Source organism: Anopheles maculipalpis, chromosome 2RL (genome assembly GCF_943734695.1).
Source record: "Anopheles maculipalpis chromosome 2RL, idAnoMacuDA_375_x, whole genome shotgun sequence".
NCBI lineage: Eukaryota > Metazoa > Arthropoda > Insecta > Diptera > Culicidae > Anopheles > Anopheles maculipalpis.
The window spans coordinates 60,136,110-60,156,040 of record NC_064871.1 but is presented as its reverse complement, the minus strand read 5'-3'; the positions used below and the strand labels follow the sequence as shown (position 1 = coordinate 60,156,040).

The following is a 19,931-nucleotide window of genomic DNA, read 5'->3' as shown; positions in this document are numbered from 1 at the left end:
GAAGCGCTTCAAAATTTTCTATTATCAAGGGATTTGATACTGAACAACGGACTAGAAGGCGAAGCGACAGCATTTCAAAACGTAGTTTGTGCGGCAAAACTCCGGTCATCACTTCTAGGGACATGTTGTGTGTGGATTTCATGCTCCCTAGTGCGAGTCTAAGACAGCGGTACTGTAGCCTTTCAAGCTTGAGAATCAACGTATTGGATGCCCAATGGAAGCATATGCTTCCATATTCCAATACGGATAGTACCTGTTGCGTGCGCGAAGCTAACCTCGCGGCGCTTTTCTCTAGACAGGCGCAGGTCACGCCGACTAGAGAGCAATAAGTTTTGACTCGTTTCGTTTGGGTTGAAAAATGCCTCCCTTTATTTCATAGCGTTTCCGTTTTATACCTAATTATTGCTGACCGATCGTGGTCAGCAGTTTTACATATGAGTTTCTTATTTCCTATTGTCGCGCCTACCTTTCGTCGCATTTGTCTATCTCTAAATACTGCTCACCAAATTGAAGGCAGCAATTTACCCGTTTACATATTACTTTGTCTTTATTGCTGACTGTTCGCGGTCAGCAATTCTACACTTCAATCTGCCGCTCGCTTGATACGACAGGCGAACATCTAAGACTGCATTTTTTTTATAATGTTTTTGCGGTGGCGACATCCCCGCCCCCGTAATTCCCGTATATAATTCCCGTATAGCTCGTCCTTAACTACCAGTGTTGGTTGAATTTCTATTTGAGGCGTTTGAATCTTGCAATCTTGCGTTAGTAGTATTATTCCAACATTGTAGGTTGGGTGAGTGAGCGTTTCGTTACATTTTATGAAAATTTCACTTGTATTTGTTGTAAAAAAGAGGAATTTGTTTGATTGTTTGAGTTTTACAATATTAATGATATATGTCTTGATTTGCCTAACGTTACAGTTCTGATCGTTTTTCTCATGGAGGAATACTGACACAACACAATCTGGTTTTCTTTGAATGATTGTTTCTGTAGTTATGTAGTGGGTTCCGTTTAGTTTAGTTGTTTCTTTGGGATAGAGAAAATTATTCTCATTTATCGCTTTAAATGTTTGAGTCGCGTCTATAGTGATGAGTTTTTTCAAATCTGGTATCGGAATTATGTTAAACATTTCGAACTGTTGTCGAAGAATAATTGAATTTTTGATCAGCAGAATTATTTCTCCGTTTTCGATTTTCTTGCCGGCTATTTGAGGCCTGTCCAAGACCGTGTGATCCTTTGATATCCTTTCATTTATTTTGCTCACTATACGCTCTTCATCACTGATGCCGAGGGGGATTGTTTCTATGGCATTATATTTGTTTATGAGTTCTTGCACTAACGTAGTCGTTAGCATTATTGTTTCTTGGAAGAATTTTGTTAAAGCGTCTCTTTTGTTAACGCTAAACTTTTTCTTTAGTTCGTCCAAACCGTTATTCAGTCCGTCTTGTCTCACGTGGAGTTCGTTGGCCATTTCGTCATGTTGTTTGTTTACTCGGGCCAATTTTTCTGACACATGTGTAATTTTCTCATCTTCGGAGGCTCTTAGGAGAGCTAGCTGCTCATCCACGCCATCTCCCCCAAATAACAAATCCTTCAAGAAACCGAAGATTCCATTGGATCGCTTCGTTCTTGATCGAACCGAATCTCTGATCAGCTGAATTGCATAACTGCATTCACGCTGGAGTGTGTCTTTTAGGGCTGTGAGGTTTGGGTCGGTGTTATTAATCGAACCGAAAGCCACGTGAAGATTTTTCTCAATTAGTAGAATCGTGTTCGTATCATTGTCTGGGTATGTCTGCGTGTGAAATTTCGTCTCCCATATACCCTTTTGTAGCAATAGTGACCCGAAGTGGTCGAAAAATATACCTGCTTCGGGAATTGGTACGATCGATAGGCCAACTGTACTGCTGAGAACGCAGAGTGCTGCAATTAGTTTGATGGCTTCCATCTTACCGCCCTTATTTTTTGTTTCGATCGTTTTGCTTGTCCTTGAGCTACAAGTTCGGCTGTTTTTCTTTTGATTAGTTCAGTATCTCGAGATCTTATTTGCCCCCAATTTGGAAATCTGTTAGCCTTTGCGCTTTTTTCTTTTACGTCCAATACTGCTAATTTTACAGTAGGTTTTGTTAATTCGTAGTCACCTACCCTTATACCTCGAGTTTGTCCGTCTTTACCTAGAATTATTTCACAGATTACACCTTTTTTCCACCTTCCTTTCTTTTGCTCATCAGGGAAAGTCACTATGTCCCCTACTTCAAGTGGTTTACTAGGATTTATCCACTTTTCCCGTATTACGAGTTTAGGTAGATATTCATTGATCCATCGTGTCCAATACTCTGGTGTTATTGCTTGAGCCTTCTCCCAGTTGGCACGCGATGCTTTAGAAGTGTCCGAGGTGTTGGGCTCAGCTTCCCCGGAACATCCTATTAAGAAGTGCGCAGGTGTTAAGGGTTCGTCTTCTCCTATATTCAAGGGTATATGAGTCAAGGGTCTATTGTTTGTAATAAATTCTATCTCTGTTAAGACTGTTCTAAGTACTTCTTCCTTATAACTTTCTGTTTGGGGCAGCAAACTTTTGATTTCGCCTACCATTCTTTCCCATGCACCACCAAAGTGTGGTGCGCTGGGAGGATTAAATATCCAGTCGATTCCTTCCGAGGCGAATCTTTCTCGCAGGCGTCTTAATTCATTATCAGCGCCGACAAAGTTAGTGCCGTTATCGCTGTCCAGGCAGGAAATTTTTCCTCTTCTGTGCTGCATGTTTTTGAGGCACATTATAAAGGCGTCAGTACTCATGTCCGAGGCGATTTCAATGTGAATAGCCTTAGTGGTTAAACATGTAAAAAGCACACCCCATCTTTTTTCAACGCGTCTTCCTATGGTCACGGTGAGAGGCCCGAAGTAGTCGACGCCTGTGTGTGTGAATGGTTTTTTTCTTGCAGCTGTCCGGCATTCTGGTAGTGGTGCCATCAGCGGAGGAGCCGGTTTGGCACGTTCGTTCTTGCAATATTGACAATTGCTAACTACGTGCTTAAACGCGGTTCTTAGGTCTACTACCCAGAACCTTTGCCTTATAGCTACCATCGCTGATTCTGATTTCTGGTGGTAATATTTTTCGTGATAATAAACTAGTATTAGTTTTGTCACGTGATGATTTTTTGGGAGGATGATCGGATATTTTGCATCGTATTGAAGGTATTGAACGTGCTCTAATCTTCCTCTTGAACGCATGATTCCTTCGTTGTCCATTGTTGGACAAAGTCCACGTATTGGACTGTTCTGGTTTATAGGCTTTTTTAATTCGAGGTTCAGCATTTCCGCGGAGTATACTTCCCATTGTGATTTTTTTATCAGATATTGTTCGGCTTTATCCAAGGTATCCTTGCTAATTAAGGAGGAGAATGGTGTTTCACTTGGTTTGCCTCTGAGCCACTCTATATATTTCAGGCCTATTGCTAGCGATCTTTTTAGCCGTATCCAATTTGAACACCATTCAGTACTAATGACGCTCCAATCTGTTTTCTTTATAGTTTTGTGAGTCATCACGGGTTTCACTTCCTCGAAAGTGGTATGCAACTTTTGAGTTTGAGTCTGTATTTCGCGATTTTTTAAAAATCACGGACCTGTCAACCATTTTGACTCTCCCATAACGACTTTGGTTGCTTCATCCGCGGGATTGTTCTCGGAGGCAACCCAGTTCCATTGTCCGACGTTAGTGGATTCCAAAATTTCCCCAACTCTAACAGCCACAAACTGTTTGTAATTTCGGGCGTCGGAGTTTAACCACGCTAAGACCGTTTTGGAATCAGTCCAAAAATAGTCCTTTGCAGTTCTAATTCTCAATTGTTGTTTTACAGACTCGGCGAGTCTGACTCCGAGTACTGCTCCTTGGAGCTCTAATTTTGGGATTGAGAGCGGCTGAATGGGTGCTACTCTAGTTTTAGCGGCGACTATGTTAACGTCGATACCTGTTTGATATATGGTCCTTAGATATACGACTGCTGCAAACGCTTTTTCTGAAGCGTCTGTGAAAACATGTAACTCTCTTTTTTCAATGCCTGTGGCTTTGGAGTAGCATCTAGGAATGTTGATACTTTCGACGACCTTGATTCTACCCATCCATTGTTTCCATTGTAAATTGACGCTGGCTGGCACTTCGCTGTCCCAGTCTTGACTCGTTTTCCACAATTCTTGAAGTATAATTTTAGCCTCCATTATGTAGTTTGCAACGAGCCCGAGAGGGTCATATATGCGCATGATATATGAAAGCATTTCCCTTTTCGAGAGTTTGGGTGACGCAAATTCTTTTAATTTATATCGTAATAGATCATCGTGTTTGTCCCAGTAAAGTCCTAGGACTTTTTCAAAGTTCTGCTCCTTATTGTTGATCGGGAAGAGTGCATTCTGTGTTGTTCTACCTTCTGGAATATTCTCCACTACTTGTTGGGAATTCGATATAATATTCCTCATGAAAAAGTGGGCTTTATCATGAATGAGGCATACTTCATTTAAGGTTTTAATTGCGTCTTCTGTTGAGTCGAAACTGTCCAGGTAGTCATCGACGTAGTGATTATTTATTATTGCGTTTGTAGCTTTGGGGTATTTTTCCTTAAAAGTTAGTGCGTTATAATTCTTTACATATTGTGCGCATGCCGGGGAGCAAGTTGCTCCAAACGTCATTACGTTCATCACATAGACGTCTGGAGTGTCGCTTGGAGAATTCCTGAATAGGAATCTTTGCGCGCATTGATCTTCATCGCGAATCCGAACCTGATGGAACATTTCCTGTATGTCCCCTGAACAGGCTACCGGAAATTCTCTAAAACATATTAGGACGCCCAAGAGAGATGATGTAGCGTCTGGGCCAGCTAATAATTGTGAGTTCAATGAGATACCTTGGTTTTTTGCTGTGGCATCGAATACTAGCCTTGGCTTAGGTATCGGCTTGTTATGATTAATTGCGACAAAATGTGGTATATAGTTTATTTTACCACTGGTGTCTAACAGCTCGTAGGGAGTAGCCTTTCGGGCGTACCCTTTTTCGACGTATTCTGCTATTTGCTTGCAGTACCACTCTTTTAAACTTTTATCTTCAGCCATTTTCCTTTCTTGACCTTTCAGCCTCCTCAAAGCTTGATCATAACTATTAGGAAGTGAAATGTTCGGGTCCTTCCATAGTAGGCCTATTTCATATTGGACTCCGTTGTATTTCAAAGAGTCTGCCATCAATTTAGTGGCATGCTCGTCATTCTTTGAGCCTGATGGGTGATTATTCGCTCTTACCCCAAACTCTTCTGTAGAGAAGAACCCCTTCATGAGGTCTCTGATTGATTTTTCCTCTTCTTCCTTTGTCTCCACTACGGTAAAAAGATGGTGATTCTTTGGTTCGCTATTTTTACCAGTTTTGCCAAATACAACCCACCCCAGTCGTGTTAGATATGCTACGGGGCTATCAGGTCCACCAGTGCGACATTGCATCGCCTGAGTATAATAGGCGTGTGGTAATCCGAGTAGGATCGTTGGTGTGGCATAATTGTAACTTTCAATGAATGCTCCTCTTAGATACCCAAACTTCTTCTTTAGTTCAGCCGTGTTGATGCTCTGCTTCGGAAGATCTAATTCTCTTACTGAGCGCACGTTTTTGATATCTAGCAGTCTTCCATTTGTCCCTTGGATTTGAAGGGCTATGGTCACGCTTTGGTCTTCAACTTGATTATGTCCGTTTGTCCAAACGAGTGTTAGCGGTTTTATTGGTCCCTGCGCGTTTAAACGAAGTCGGATCTCTTCAGATATTAAACTGGTAGAAGATCCCGGATCGATGAAAGCATTTGTTTTTACTAAGTTATTCCCACTGTACAAGGTAACAGGGATTATTTGAAAAAGGTAGTCGGCCGAGTGCTGGTGGTAGTTCAAACGATTTTGGACAGGGGCAGAAAATCTATTATTGTGTAAGACCGTGTTATGCCTTCGGCCACATCCCGCAATCGTGCATTGTGGGGCAAGGCGGCATCTTTCTGCGGTGTGGTTCATGTATTTGCAACAATTGGTGCAAATTCTCTTTCTGGAGAGGATTCTCCAACTCTCGTCTATGGGACTGTTTATCAGCTGCCTACAAGAGGTGGTTTCGTGCGCTCTATTGCAGACTAAACAAGAATTCTCTCTGAATGGTCTGACCACAGAGTGATGAGAGTTATGGTTGCTTTGTTTATCATACTTATTTTCTGTTGTCATTAGCGCTGCCGCTAGATCCTCATACGTTTTGAGGAATTCTGAAAGGTCCTTTAATGTTTTTAATTGCCCTGGAGTTTTAATGGTATATGTGATCCATTTGTTTTTAATATTTGAAGGTAGTTTAGCCGTTAGGTCCTTTAGGAGTCTCTGGTCGTTTAAGTATCCCTCATGTTTGAGAATGGTCATATTGTCGACCATGTTATGAAGGGCGTTTGTGAAATCAATGACTGTGGATGGCTGTTCCATTGTCACTTGTTTCACCTTAAATAGGTCCTTCAGGAGAGCCGAATATATTTGGTCAGGGTTGTCAAAAAGCTTCTCCAGACATTTTAGGATTATGTCAACATTTTCGGGGTTTATTAATAAACCCTCGACAGCCCTAAGAGCGTCGCCCTTTAAATATTTCTGTAACCTGTTAACATTTTCAAGGTTAGAAAATTGGCCAGCTTTTGTTGTTTCAGCAAAAGTAATCTTAAATCTTGGCCAAATTTTATGGTTTCCATCTGTTTAAATTCAGGTTTCATGAAATATTTCAATGACGGACGAAAAGGGATTGCACTAGATAAGTTAGTTACATGAAATCATTTAGAGCAAAATGAACTTTAGAATTAGGAATGAACTTGTAAATTGTAATGAACTCAATTGTCAGAGGAATACACACTCTCAAACGGAACGGCGCGAAGTGATCACGGTTTTTTTCTCTCGGCAAAGAAAACTTTACAGCCAGTAATTTAAGTGAGATTTTCTCACATTTTTGGTCCTTCGAACCGGATTGTAAAGTTTTCGGATTTTTATGCATCGCTCTGCATCAAGGGCTCGGAATAACGCTCTGCATCAGGAGCAAATTTGTATTATCGTCTTCGCGTCGTTTACCGCCATCGCGCAACGCTCTGCATCAAGGGCAACGGTCAACGATTCGGCCATCGCCATCGTTTGAAATTTCGCGCCAAGCGGTAACGTGTTCTTTCGTGTGACTCTTTACTTACCGTGAGTGTTTTATTCGTGAAATGGATAAAAAACTAAAGCCTATTCAGTTATGGAAGCGGATTGCGGTGGAGAATATAAGTGCGCTCGAACGGTTCAAGGAACAGTTTTCTGGGGATGATGCAAAGCAAATCCCAGAAGTGTTAGAAGACCTGGAAAGGTACAAGGAAGGGTTCTTCGCTGCAGTAGCAAAGCTGGAGGAGCTCGACGACAGCAACGAAGCGATCGAAGCATGCATCATCGAGCGAATCAACGTTGAGGAGCGGTGCAGGAAGCTGAAGGCTTTTCTGCGGGAAAGGCTTCCAAGGGACGAAAGTTCTTTGAACGATACGTCAGGCATGGCCTCTTCCACGCTCGCGTTTGGTAGGCCCAACGCGCCACATCTGAGCCTTCCAAAAATCGAACTGCCATCTTTCGATGGGGATCAGACGAAATGGCTGTCGTTTCGTGACCGCTTCATCGCGATGATCGATGCCTCACCGGAGCTTCCATCGATTGCAAAGTTGGAATATTTAACATACGCAGTTAACGGCAGATAACTACTCAGTGACTTGGTCCGCGCTTCTAAAACGATATGACAATCCGCGGTTGCTCGTACGGGAATATTATCGTAAGCTACACCATCTTCCCGGGGTGCAATCGGAGTGTGTGATAAAACTTACCAGCTTAGTGGACGAATTTTCGCGTTACGTGAACGGTTTTGTGAAACTGAACGAGCCAGTAGATTCGTGGGACACACCGTTATCCAACATGCTGTTGATGAAGTTGGATCGTGCTACCCTATTAGCGTGGGAGAAACACTCAGTGCATTTCACGAAAGATCGTTATAGAGACGTCATCGAGTTTGTACAGGACCGAATACAAATCTTTAAATCGACTAATAACTTCGCGAGTGTTTCGACCGAAAGTGAGAGTAAGGTGGCCGGCAAACTACGTTCTGCTGCTCCACGTAGATCTATAACAAACGCAATTTCCTCGCGGTCATCTCCCCCCGGTACTGCAACCAATAAGTGTCCGATGCAGTGTGTTGACAGTCACTTTTTAAGGAGCTGTCCGGTATTCAACGGAAAGGACGTGCAGCAACGTCGTGAAATTGTGTCGTCGAAGCATTTGTGTTGGAACTGTTTAAGCGATTCACACCAGGTTAAACAGTGTAAGTCGGATTATTCGTGCCGTACTTGTCGTCAGCGTCATCATACGCTTCTGCATATTCCGGCGGTGGATTCAACAGTTTCTATGGCAGTGCAAAACAATAACGGTATGGTGTTTTTGGAAACCGCGTTACTGAACATCGTGGACGATTATGGTGTGAGACATGAGGCACGGGCGCTCCTCGACTCCGGCTCCATGTCGAATTTCATCTCCGAGCCGCTAGCTCGGAAGCTGCTTGGGACACCTCGAAACAAGGTGAACGTGTCGGTCTCGAGCATCGGGAACAAAGTGCAACAGGTGAAGGGTTCAATCGTTGCAACCGTGGCATCTAGGAACCACACGCATGCTTGTCAACTCGAGTTGCTCGTTGTTGACCCTCCATTCTTCCAAATTCCAACGGCACCTATCGATGCGTCGTCGTGGAAAATCCCTGACTTGCCACTCGCGGATCCTTTGTTCCATGTGCCTGGCAAGATCGATGTCATAATTGGTGGAGACACGTATTGGGAGCTCCATTCTGGTAAGAAACGTTCCCTCGGCAAAGGGAAACCTTGGCTTGTAGAGACGCCATTTGGTTGGGTTGTTGCTGGCAATGCATCATCAGGCATTTCGCATGATTCGCATTTGTGCCACCTGGCTAGCTGCAGTACATCTTCGCTGGATTCGATTATGGAACGATTCTGGGAAATCGAGACGATTGGCGGTGATCCAGCATTGTCAGCGGAAGAAGATGCTTGCGAGAAGCATTTCGTGTCCACTACAACAAGAGATACATCGGGCAGGTATGTTGTACGTTTACCGCAGACTTTTAATCCAAGTATCGTTTTAGGAGCGTCCAAGGCGATCGCGGATCGTCGGCTCCTAGCAGTAGAACGTCGATTGATGTGCAACCCTACAATGAAGGAAGAGTACACCAAATTCATGAAGGAGTACGAACAGCTCGGCCACATGAAACGTCTTACCGATCCAGTCGATGATTCCGGCGAGCACTACTATCTTCCTCATCACGCGGTGGTAAAGGAAACGAGCACAACCACAAAGGTGCGAGTAGTATTCGATGCATCATGCAAATCGGCTTCTGGATACTCTTTGAACGACAAACTGTTGGTTGGGCCTGTGATTCAGGACGATCTGTTCACAATAATCGTTCGATTTCGATCACATGCGATAGCACTATCAGCAGATGTCGAAAAAATGTACCGCCAAATTCGCCATGATGACGACGACCAAAGATACCTTCGTATTCGGTACAGATACAATCCCACAGAGCCTATTCAAACCTTCCAATTACAAACAATGCATCATCGAGCGAATCAACGTTGAGGAGCGGTGCAGGAAGCTGAAGGCTTTTCTGCGGGAAAGGCTTCCAAGGGACGAAAGTTCTTTGAACGATACGTCAGGCATGGCCTCTTCCACGCTCGCGTTTGGTAGGCCCAACGCGCCACATCTGAGCCTTCCAAAAATCGAACTGCCATCTTTCGATGGGGATCAGACGAAATGGCTGTCGTTTCGTGACCGCTTCATCGCGATGATCGATGCCTCACCGGAGCTTCCATCGATTGCAAAGTTGGAATATTTAACATACGCAGTTAACGGCAGATAACTACTCAGTGACTTGGTCCGCGCTTCTAAAACGATATGACAATCCGCGGTTGCTCGTACGGGAATATTATCGTAAGCTACACCATCTTCCCGGGGTGCAATCGGAGTGTGTGATAAAACTTACCAGCTTAGTGGACGAATTTTCGCGTTACGTGAACGGTTTTGTGAAACTGAACGAGCCAGTAGATTCGTGGGACACACCGTTATCCAACATGCTGTTGATGAAGTTGGATCGTGCTACCCTATTAGCGTGGGAGAAACACTCAGTGCATTTCACGAAAGATCGTTATAGAGACGTCATCGAGTTTGTACAGGACCGAATACAAATCTTTAAATCGACTAATAACTTCGCGAGTGTTTCGACCGAAAGTGAGAGTAAGGTGGCCGGCAAACTACGTTCTGCTGCTCCACGTAGATCTATAACAAACGCAATTTCCTCGCGGTCATCTCCCCCCGGTACTGCAACCAATAAGTGTCCGATGCAGTGTGTTGACAGTCACTTTTTAAGGAGCTGTCCGGTATTCAACGGAAAGGACGTGCAGCAACGTCGTGAAATTGTGTCGTCGAAGCATTTGTGTTGGAACTGTTTAAGCGATTCACACCAGGTTAAACAGTGTAAGTCGGATTATTCGTGCCGTACTTGTCGTCAGCGTCATCATACGCTTCTGCATATTCCGGCGGTGGATTCAACAGTTTCTATGGCAGTGCAAAACAATAACGGTATGGTGTTTTTGGAAACCGCGTTACTGAACATCGTGGACGATTATGGTGTGAGACATGAGGCACGGGCGCTCCTCGACTCCGGCTCCATGTCGAATTTCATCTCCGAGCCGCTAGCTCGGAAGCTGCTTGGGACACCTCGAAACAAGGTGAACGTGTCGGTCTCGAGCATCGGGAACAAAGTGCAACAGGTGAAGGGTTCAATCGTTGCAACCGTGGCATCTAGGAACCACACGCATGCTTGTCAACTCGAGTTGCTCGTTGTTGACCCTCCATTCTTCCAAATTCCAACGGCACCTATCGATGCGTCGTCGTGGAAAATCCCTGACTTGCCACTCGCGGATCCTTTGTTCCATGTGCCTGGCAAGATCGATGTCATAATTGGTGGAGACACGTATTGGGAGCTCCATTCTGGTAAGAAACGTTCCCTCGGCAAAGGGAAACCTTGGCTTGTAGAGACGCCATTTGGTTGGGTTGTTGCTGGCAATGCATCATCAGGCATTTCGCATGATTCGCATTTGTGCCACCTGGCTAGCAGCAGTACATCTTCGCTGGATTCGATTATGGAACGATTCTGGGAAATCGAGACGATTGGCGGTGATCCAGCATTGTCAGCGGAAGAAGATGCTTGCGAGAAGCATTTCGTGTCCACTACAACAAGAGATACATCGGGCAGGTATGTTGTACGTTTACCGCAGACTTTTAATCCAAGTATCGTTTTAGGAGCGTCCAAGGCGATCGCGGATCGTCGGCTCCTAGCAGTAGAACGTCGATTGATGTGCAACCCTACAATGAAGGAAGAGTACACCAAATTCATGAAGGAGTACGAACAGCTCGGCCACATGAAACGTCTTACCGATCCAGTCGATGATTCCGGCGAGCACTACTATCTTCCTCATCACGCGGTGGTAAAGGAAACGAGCACAACCACAAAGGTGCGAGTAGTATTCGATGCATCATGCAAATCGGCTTCTGGATACTCTTTGAACGACAAACTGTTGGTTGGGCCTGTGATTCAGGACGATCTGTTCACAATAATCGTTCGATTTCGATCACATGCGATAGCACTATCAGCAGATGTCGAAAAAATGTACCGCCAAATTCGCCATGATGACGACGACCAAAGATACCTTCGTATTCGGTACAGATACAATCCCACAGAGCCTATTCAAACCTTCCAATTACAAACGGTAACCTATGGCACCGCATCCGCACCATTTCTGGCAACCCGAACCTTAAAACAAATTGCATACGATCATCAAATACAGTTTCCAAAGGCAGTGACTGCAGTTCTTCATGATTTCTACGTAGATGACTTGCTAACGGGAACAGAAGACGTAGCCGATGCAATCGAGATGCGAAGCCAGATCACGGGAATGCTTAACTCGGCAGGCTTCTCATTAAAAAAGTGGGCATCCAACGCACCGGAAGCACTGAAAGGTGTCCCATCAGAAGATTTGGCAGTTCTTCCAACACACGAATGGCAAGATCCACAATCTGTATCAACACTGGGACTCGTGTGGGAGCCAGCAGTTGACATGCTTCGGTTCCGTATTGATCTGCCACCTGCATCAACGGTTTTGACAAAGAGGCTAACTTTGTCGTGTATTGCCCGAATCTTCGACCCACTCGGCTTACTTAGTCCAACCATCATCATTGCTAAACTGTTCATGCAACAATTGTGGTCCCTGAAGTCCAACGGGAAGGCTTGGGACTGGGATAGTGAGCTACCATCACATCTTCAAAGGGAATGGACGGCGTTTCATTCCAAACTACACTCACTTCGTGAAGTGCGCATCCCTCGATTTGCATCACTTAGAGAAGCAACAAGCGTGCAGTTGCACTTATTCGCGGACGCTTCCCAATTAGCGTATGGTGCTTGTTGTTACCTTAGAACGGAAAGCCATTCAGAAATCTCGGTACATCTTTTGGCTGCTAAATCGAAGGTTGTGTCACTAGCAAACACTAACTCAATCGCCAGGTTAGAGCTTTGTGCAGCAACATTGGCAATGCAACTGTTCCAGAAGGTCAGTCAGTCCCTCAACGGTTCATATGAAATATTCGGCTGGACTGATTCGATGACCGTTCTGCATTGGCTAAATTCGTCACCGCGACGCTGGAAGCCATTCGTAGCCAATAGAGTGGCACAAATTCAGGCCGAGACCAGGATAAAGTGCTGGAGGCATGTCCCTGGTGTGGACAATCCAGCAGACGATGTATCACGTGGTCTACTTCCAGACAAATTGCGATTATGTCACCGGTGGTGGCATGGGCCAGTTTGGCTTAGTAGCTCGGAAGAATGTTGGCCTGAGGGAGATCCTGAAATAGAAGTAGAGTTAACGGAAGAAGAACGAACAGTTCAGGTACAAGTCGCAGCAATGGCAACCATAAATGAGTTCACCAACGGTTTTTTTGCGCGGTTCTCTACCTACCTTAAACTACGTAGAACTACAGCGTATTGTTTGCGTTTCATTCGGTGCATGCGTTCGAGCAATTCCTCAGCAAACGCAGTAAACAAATCTCAGCAAACAAGCACAATTCAGGAACTCATCGCATCAGTACCACCTCTGACAGTGCGTGAGTTGGATCAAGCTGAGATTCGGTTATGCCACCTATCCCAGCTAGATTCGTTCTCGGAGGATCGACTCGATATCGCAAATGGTAAGGACTTACCCCGTAACTCGAGACTAAAATGGTTATCGCCATTCATCGACCAGTCCGGAATAATGCGTGTTGGTGGCCGGCTTAGGCATGCACAAATGGAAAAGTCATCGAAGCATCCGATACTACTTTCTTCAAAACATCAACTGGCGGTCTTACTGGCAACAGCATACCATGAGAAATATTTGCATGCCGGTCCAGAACTATTACTATCCATGCTTCGTCAACGGTTCTGGATCATTGGTGGACGCAATTTAACGAAAGCTGTGTTCCATCGCTGTTACAAATGTTTCAAGGTTAACCCTATACTGTTGAAACCATCCGTCGCGGACCTGCCTGCTTCAAGGGTTTCACCGACAAGGCCCTTTTTGGTGAGTGGCATCGATTACTGTGGGCCAGTATTCTTGAAGTCGACCGTACGCAACCGAAGTGCCACAAAGGCGTACATTGCTATCTTTGTGTGCTTCGCAACCAGGGCTGTCCACATTGAACTAGTGAGCGATCTCACTACCGCTGCCTTCTTGGCAACACTATGACGCTTCGTGGCTCGCAGGGGCAGGATCGCGGAACTTCATTCGGATAACACCACCACATTCAAGGGAGCTGCACACGAGCTTCATCGCATTTATGAGATGCTTAAATGCAGTGATCGCGAACGCAATGAGATTTTCAACTGGTGTGCCAACGATGGTATACAGTGGAAATTCATTCCACCACGGGCACCACACTTTGGAGGGCTATGGGAGGCTGCGGTACGATCAGCGAAACAACACATCATCAGCACGTTAGGAGGCACGAGCCTCACTCAGGAGGGCATGATTACACTGCTGGCACAGGTCGAACAGTGCTTGAATTCTCGACCGCTGATTCCGTTATCAAGTGAGCCTTCAGACATGGAACCGCTCACGCCCGGTCATTTTTTGGTAGGGTCGAATATGTTGTCTGTGCCACAGGTTGATAGAAGACAGGTTCCGTCGAACAGGTTGAAGGAGTTTCAGCTAATTCAAAAGCATCTTCAATGTATATGGTCGCGTTGGTATCCGGAATACCTGCAGCAGCTTCAAGCTCGCGCGAAGCAATATTCAGTGCCACCGGTAGCACTAAAAGAAGGTCAACTGGTGATCATTAAAGAAGATAATGTTCCACCTACCTTGTGGCCAATGGGAAGAATCACAGCGTTACATCCAGGGAAGGACGGTATAGTTAGAGTTGTAACGCTACGCACAGCCGCAGGAAAGGAAATTGTACGAGCAACGGCCAGAATCGCATTGTTACCCAATACTTAAACTTTGTATGACAAATGTTAGGCAATCACACTTCCGTTAGCAATGTAAACAAACACCCAGGTACAGAGAGTAATCGATCAACGATCGATAGCACAACGGTCACACTCTGCTATAAATCGATGCTAAAAGCACAGGGTAGCGAATGTCTATAAGTTTCATGAATTAAAAGAAGTTCCTTCTTTGGTGGCCGGGAATGTTTAAATTCAGGTTTCATGAAATATTTCAATGACGAACGAAAAGGGATTGCACTAGATAAGTTAGTTACATGAAATCATCTAGAGCAAAATGAACTTTAGAATTAGGAATGAACTTGTAAATTGTAATGAACTCAATTGACAGAGGAATACACACTCTCAAAAGGAACGGCGCGAAGTGATCACGGTTTTTTTTCTCTCGGCAAAGAAAACTTTACAGCCAGTAATTTAAGTGAGATTTTCTCACATATATGGGAAAAAACAAATATGGGAAGCTCGATTAGGCTCTTTTTTGACGAATTTGTCCAGGCCTTAACCATTGAGCTTATACTCTCTGTCAGCTCTTTTATATCGTCTCGTGAGTTGCTAGTGTCTTGTGTTTCTATTGTTTGTTCGTCCTCCAACGTTTTTCTGAGCTTTTCTATTTCTTTATCCCCCTCAGCTTCCCTTTTCAGTGCCCTGTCTCTTTCGTCCTTAAACTCTCTTAAGAGTTTTTCTGCGTCCTTTAACGCTTGTCGTGTACGATCTCTTTTTAATTCTCCCTCCTTGCATTTGGGGCACTGTTAGTTTTTTTGTGAAGATTTTATCCCTAAACAAGTGATGTGAAACCATCGGTCGCACAATACACATCCTACCATCTTAGCCTTTTCGTCTGGGTCACTGCAAAGCTTGCAGTGACCGTTGGGATTATTTTTATATTCCATTTTACTCACTCAGTTTTTTATAAACTCTCTGGTCTCTTGGTGCACGTCCACCGAGGAGTCTTCCGCCTCAGCTGTTGTTCTTTCACGAAGCGATGCTCGCTGGACCGTTCGTCCACGTGAATATGGTTTACTACTTCACGATCTAGGTTGAGCCGTCCGCTCTACCACGTCCGCCTGCTGTAGGTTGAGCCGTCCGCTCTACCTCGTCCGCCAGACGCAATTGGAGCCGTCCGCTCTACCACGTCCGCGTGATGCAAGTGGAGCCGTCCGCTCTACCGACACTGCACTATTCACTTTTTTTTTTTTTTTTTTACCCTACTGGTCGATACTTCACTTTTCTACCGGTTCACGTTGAGCAGTCCGCTCAACTTTGCGCTGTTCGTGACTTGCTCACTCACTGCTTGGTTGGATTTGATTGCCGCCTATGCGGTCCTTGCATGCCGCTGTTGCGGTGTTATTATGCCGTCGTTGCGGTCTTATTGTGCCGTCGTTGCGGTCTTATTTTGCCGTCTTTGCGGTCTTACTTTGCCGCTTGTGCGGTCTTATTGTGCCGTCGTTGCGGTCTTTTGAACTGATACCGAACTTTTACCGGAACACTCACGAACTGTTAGGCTGAACTTCATGCAGCGGTCGCACTTTCACGGTTACACGTTGCACTTGTCGGGCCGTTCGTTTATACTTCAAATCGCGTAGAAGTTGGTTCTCGAACTGCGGTCGCCCTATTCACGGTTATTTGTCGCACTTTTCGCGCGGTCCGTAGATTTACTTATCGCGTAGATTTCGGTTGGCAGAACTTAGCGTTGCGTTTGCACTTTCACGGTTTACGCGTTACACTTTGTCGGGCCGTCCGAGGTGAGTCACTTCACCAAACTGGCGTAGAACTTAGGCCAAGGAAACGAGTCAAAGGGAGAGTTTGATGTTCCTCTCTGGAGCCACCATTTGTTGCGTGCGCGAAGCTAACCTCGCGGCGCTTTTCTCTAGACAGGCGCAGGTCACGCCGACTAGAGAGCAATAAGTTTTGACTCGTTTCGTTTGGGTTGAAAAATGCCTCCTTTTATTTCATAGCGTTTCCGTTTTATACCTAATTATTGCTGACCGATCGTGGTCAGCAGTTTTACATATGAGTTTCTTATTTCCTATTGTCGCGCCTACCTTTCGTCGCATTTGTCTATCTCTAAATACTGCTCACCAAATTGAAGGCAGCAATTTACCCGTTTACATATTACTTTGTCTTTATTGCTGACCGTTCGCGGTCAGCAATTCTACACTTCAATCTGCCGCTCGCTTGATACGGCAAGCGAACATCTAAGACTGCATTTTTTTAATAATGTTTTTTGCGGTGGCGACAGTACCGTTGTCTTATACAGTCTCAGGACGTCTGATGGATGTGCGCCCCACCAGAATCCTGTGACTGTCCTTAGAAAGTTGATTCTTTTACTGCATTTTTGCACCAGATCGGTGAAATGAGTACTCCAGTTTAGCCTTGAATTAAACCATACACCAAGGTATCGAAAATTGTCGGATGTTGATATCTTTTCACCATATAAAAAGACATCAATTTTCGGGTCATATAGTCTTCTCTCCCTGTTTTTTCCCGTGTCGCTAAAAGGAGAAAAGACTACCATCTCAGTTTTCGTAGCAGCGAACTTGTTACCAAGGTTTTCAGACCACTCGGAAAGATTATCCAGAGTGGTTTGTAAAGCCAGTTGTATTTCGTCGGCGTCTCTGCTTGCAACAGATATAACGCCGTCGTCTGCCAATTGTCTAAGACTGCAGTTTGGCGCTAGACAAGAGTCTATCTCACTAACATAAAAGTTATACAACAGGGGGCTCAAGCAGGACCCTTGTGCTTGTCCATGGAAACTGGTCCGTTTTAACTGCACGTGACCATTGTTGAAATTCATAACTTTATCCGACAAAAGGTTGAATAACAAGTTATTCAACTTTGGTCCCAGGCCCGCATTTTCTAACTTTTGACTCAGTTTGTATGGAGAAACTGAGTCAAATGCCCCCTGTATGTCAAGGAAGATAGACCCCATGTTCTGCTTGCGTGCACGGGCAAGCTCAATTTCTGTCACCAAAAGCGCTAAACAGTCATTAGTACCCCTGGCGTTTCGAAAACCAAACTGAGTACTTGAGAGAAGGTTGTTTTTTTTTCCAACCATTCTTCTAACCGTAAGAGAATCATCCTTTCAAGGAGTTTCCTCAGACACGAAAGTAGCGATATTGGCCGATATGAATCGTGTCTTGATGGCGGTTTGCCAGGCTTCAAAATAGTGACAACTTTCACTTCTCTCCATTCTTGCGGGCGCTGTTGAACTCCAACATATTGTTGAAGATTCTCAACAGACGTTTCTTGCCCGTGTCGGGAAGATTTTGCAGCAGTTTGCTGTTGATCTGATCCAGGCCTGGGGTAGAATTTTTGCTTGATAGAAGAGCAAGCGATAGCTCAACCATAGTGAACGGTGAGTCCATGATAGGGTCACTGCCAGGCGCATTTTGATGAAAGTTTTGCGCAGGAACGAAATCGGGGCAAAGCTTGTGGGCAAAATCATTCAACCACTCGCCAGAAAAGCTTTTGCTCTCGTTAGTGTTATAGCTGTTTCGCATCCTTCTAGCCATCCTCCAAAGTGAATTAAGTGAAGCGGAAGGGTCTAGGTTATTGACGTATCTACGCCAATAGCCCTTTTTCTTCGCCTTCAACAGGTTTTTACACGATCTCTCCAGTCCTTTATATTTTTCATATAAAGACCTTGAGCCCGTGTCCCGGAATGCTTTAAACGCCTCCCGCTTCTTGTTAAAAGCCGCTTGGCAATCCTTGTCCCACCAAGGAGTGGGAGGTTTTTTGAATGTCCTTGCTTGGTGGGATCGCCTTGTTTGGGCCTCAAGAGCGCACTTGTTTATAATTGAAACAAGTTTGTCGTACTCCTGAACTGGAGACAAATCTTCCAAGTCAAGAGAAAGCGAAGCGGCTACTAATTCACCGTATCTCGTCCAGTCGATGTTCCTCGTTAAGTCACATTTAACGGGGATTCCACCTCCTGGACATCCTCCCTTGATGTAGGAAATTTCTATCGGCAAGTGATCACTGCCGATAGGGTCCTGGATCACCTTCCATCTAAAATCCAGGGCCATCGCTGATGGACATAGAGACAGGTCCAGTGCACTCGCCCTACTCTTAGGTATCTGCATCCTAGTTGCCTCTCCTGAGATGAGAATTGAAAACCCAAATCTGTCGCAGATGTCTCGGATAATAGGAGCGCGAATGTCATCCTTATCGCAGCCCCAATCGACTCCGTGAGAGTTGAAATCTCCCAGGATCAAAAGTGGTCCAGGCAAGACCGCTGCTAAATTTCCGAGATCCTTTTTGAACTTTTCAATTTTTTTCTTTTTCATTGTTGGCTATGGGGGGGATATAAATGGATGCAATTGTCACGTGAAGATCGCTAATTTTTGTCTTGACTGCGACAGTTTCGATAATTTCTTGTCTAGGGGTAGGTATTCTGTTGAAAGCGTGACTCTTTCGAACACTAATAAAGTACTCCCCCACCCCTTGTAATGCGATCGTCACGGATTATATTATATCCCGGGAAGGTAAGATTAATTTCTTCCGATAGCCAAGTTTCACAGAGGGCGAACACATCGCAGTTGTGCTTGCCCACTAATGCTTTAAAGGAGTCTAGCTTGCCAAGCAAACTCCTACAGTTCCACTGTAAGATGGTAGTCCTTGGAGGAATTAATCGTCCAATCGGGCCATCATGCTTAAGCATGGCCATTGGGCCAGCCACTGTTTGATCATCCCCTTCAGGAAAGGAAGGGCCCAAGTAGCGATCATGTGCAGGTGCTGCGGGAGATTGAGGGTCATGAGGAGGGACTCTAGGATCTCGGAAAGGGACGGGGTAGGGGTTTTCGGGCAACCCCCGATTGGAAAAGCCAAGCTTTCCAGAGGGGCTTCGGTCCGGGGGGATCGCTTCTTCTTGGGCTCCTTCCTGGCAGATTGAGGAGCGGGAGCAGAAGGATCAGCGTCTCGAGTTGGGTCTGAGGATGTTGCTTTAGCAAGACGCTGTTGTGCCAAAGGTTTACTGTTTTTTTAGCACCTTCCGTTGTATCTTTTTATAAGATACTATCGTGGCCTTAGCTGATCTCAGAGGCATCTCTTCGGGTGCAGTTGGGTTGGACTCGCCATTTGCAGCTGTATCCAAAACTGCAAAAGGGTTCGACGCGTTCACACCTTTAAGGGCGTCGCTATAAGAGCCGCGTGCCCTCTCAGCTACCGTTTTTGTCTGTTCCCTTTGCAATTTACGGTACACCGGGCACAAAGCTACCTCATGCCAGTCCTCCCGACAATGCGAGCATTTTTGAGAAGGGGCTTTGCACTCCTCGGTGGCATGCGC

At 45.2% G+C, this 19,931-nt stretch overlaps 2 protein-coding genes across 2 annotated transcripts; one reads left to right on the top strand and one right to left on the bottom strand.

The window, feature by feature from the left end:
• Positions 1–8,362: 8,362 nt before the first annotated feature.
• On the bottom strand, positions 8,363–9,407 carry LOC126567313 (uncharacterized). Its single transcript, XM_050223541.1, has 3 exons — positions 9,333–9,407; positions 9,021–9,262; positions 8,363–8,452 (listed from the first exon to the last, which is right to left on the bottom strand). The coding sequence occupies exons 1-3, from the start codon at positions 9,373–9,375 to the stop codon at positions 8,363–8,365; spliced, it is 375 nt and encodes a 124-aa protein (XP_050079498.1). The 5' UTR covers positions 9,376–9,407.
• A 1,263-nt stretch (positions 9,408–10,670) lies between these two features.
• On the top strand, positions 10,671–12,355 carry LOC126567312 (uncharacterized). Its single transcript, XM_050223538.1, has 2 exons — positions 10,671–12,269; positions 12,335–12,355. The coding sequence occupies exons 1-2, from the start codon at positions 10,671–10,673 to the stop codon at positions 12,353–12,355; spliced, it is 1,620 nt and encodes a 539-aa protein (XP_050079495.1).
• The last annotated feature ends 7,576 nt before the right edge of the window (positions 12,356–19,931 follow it).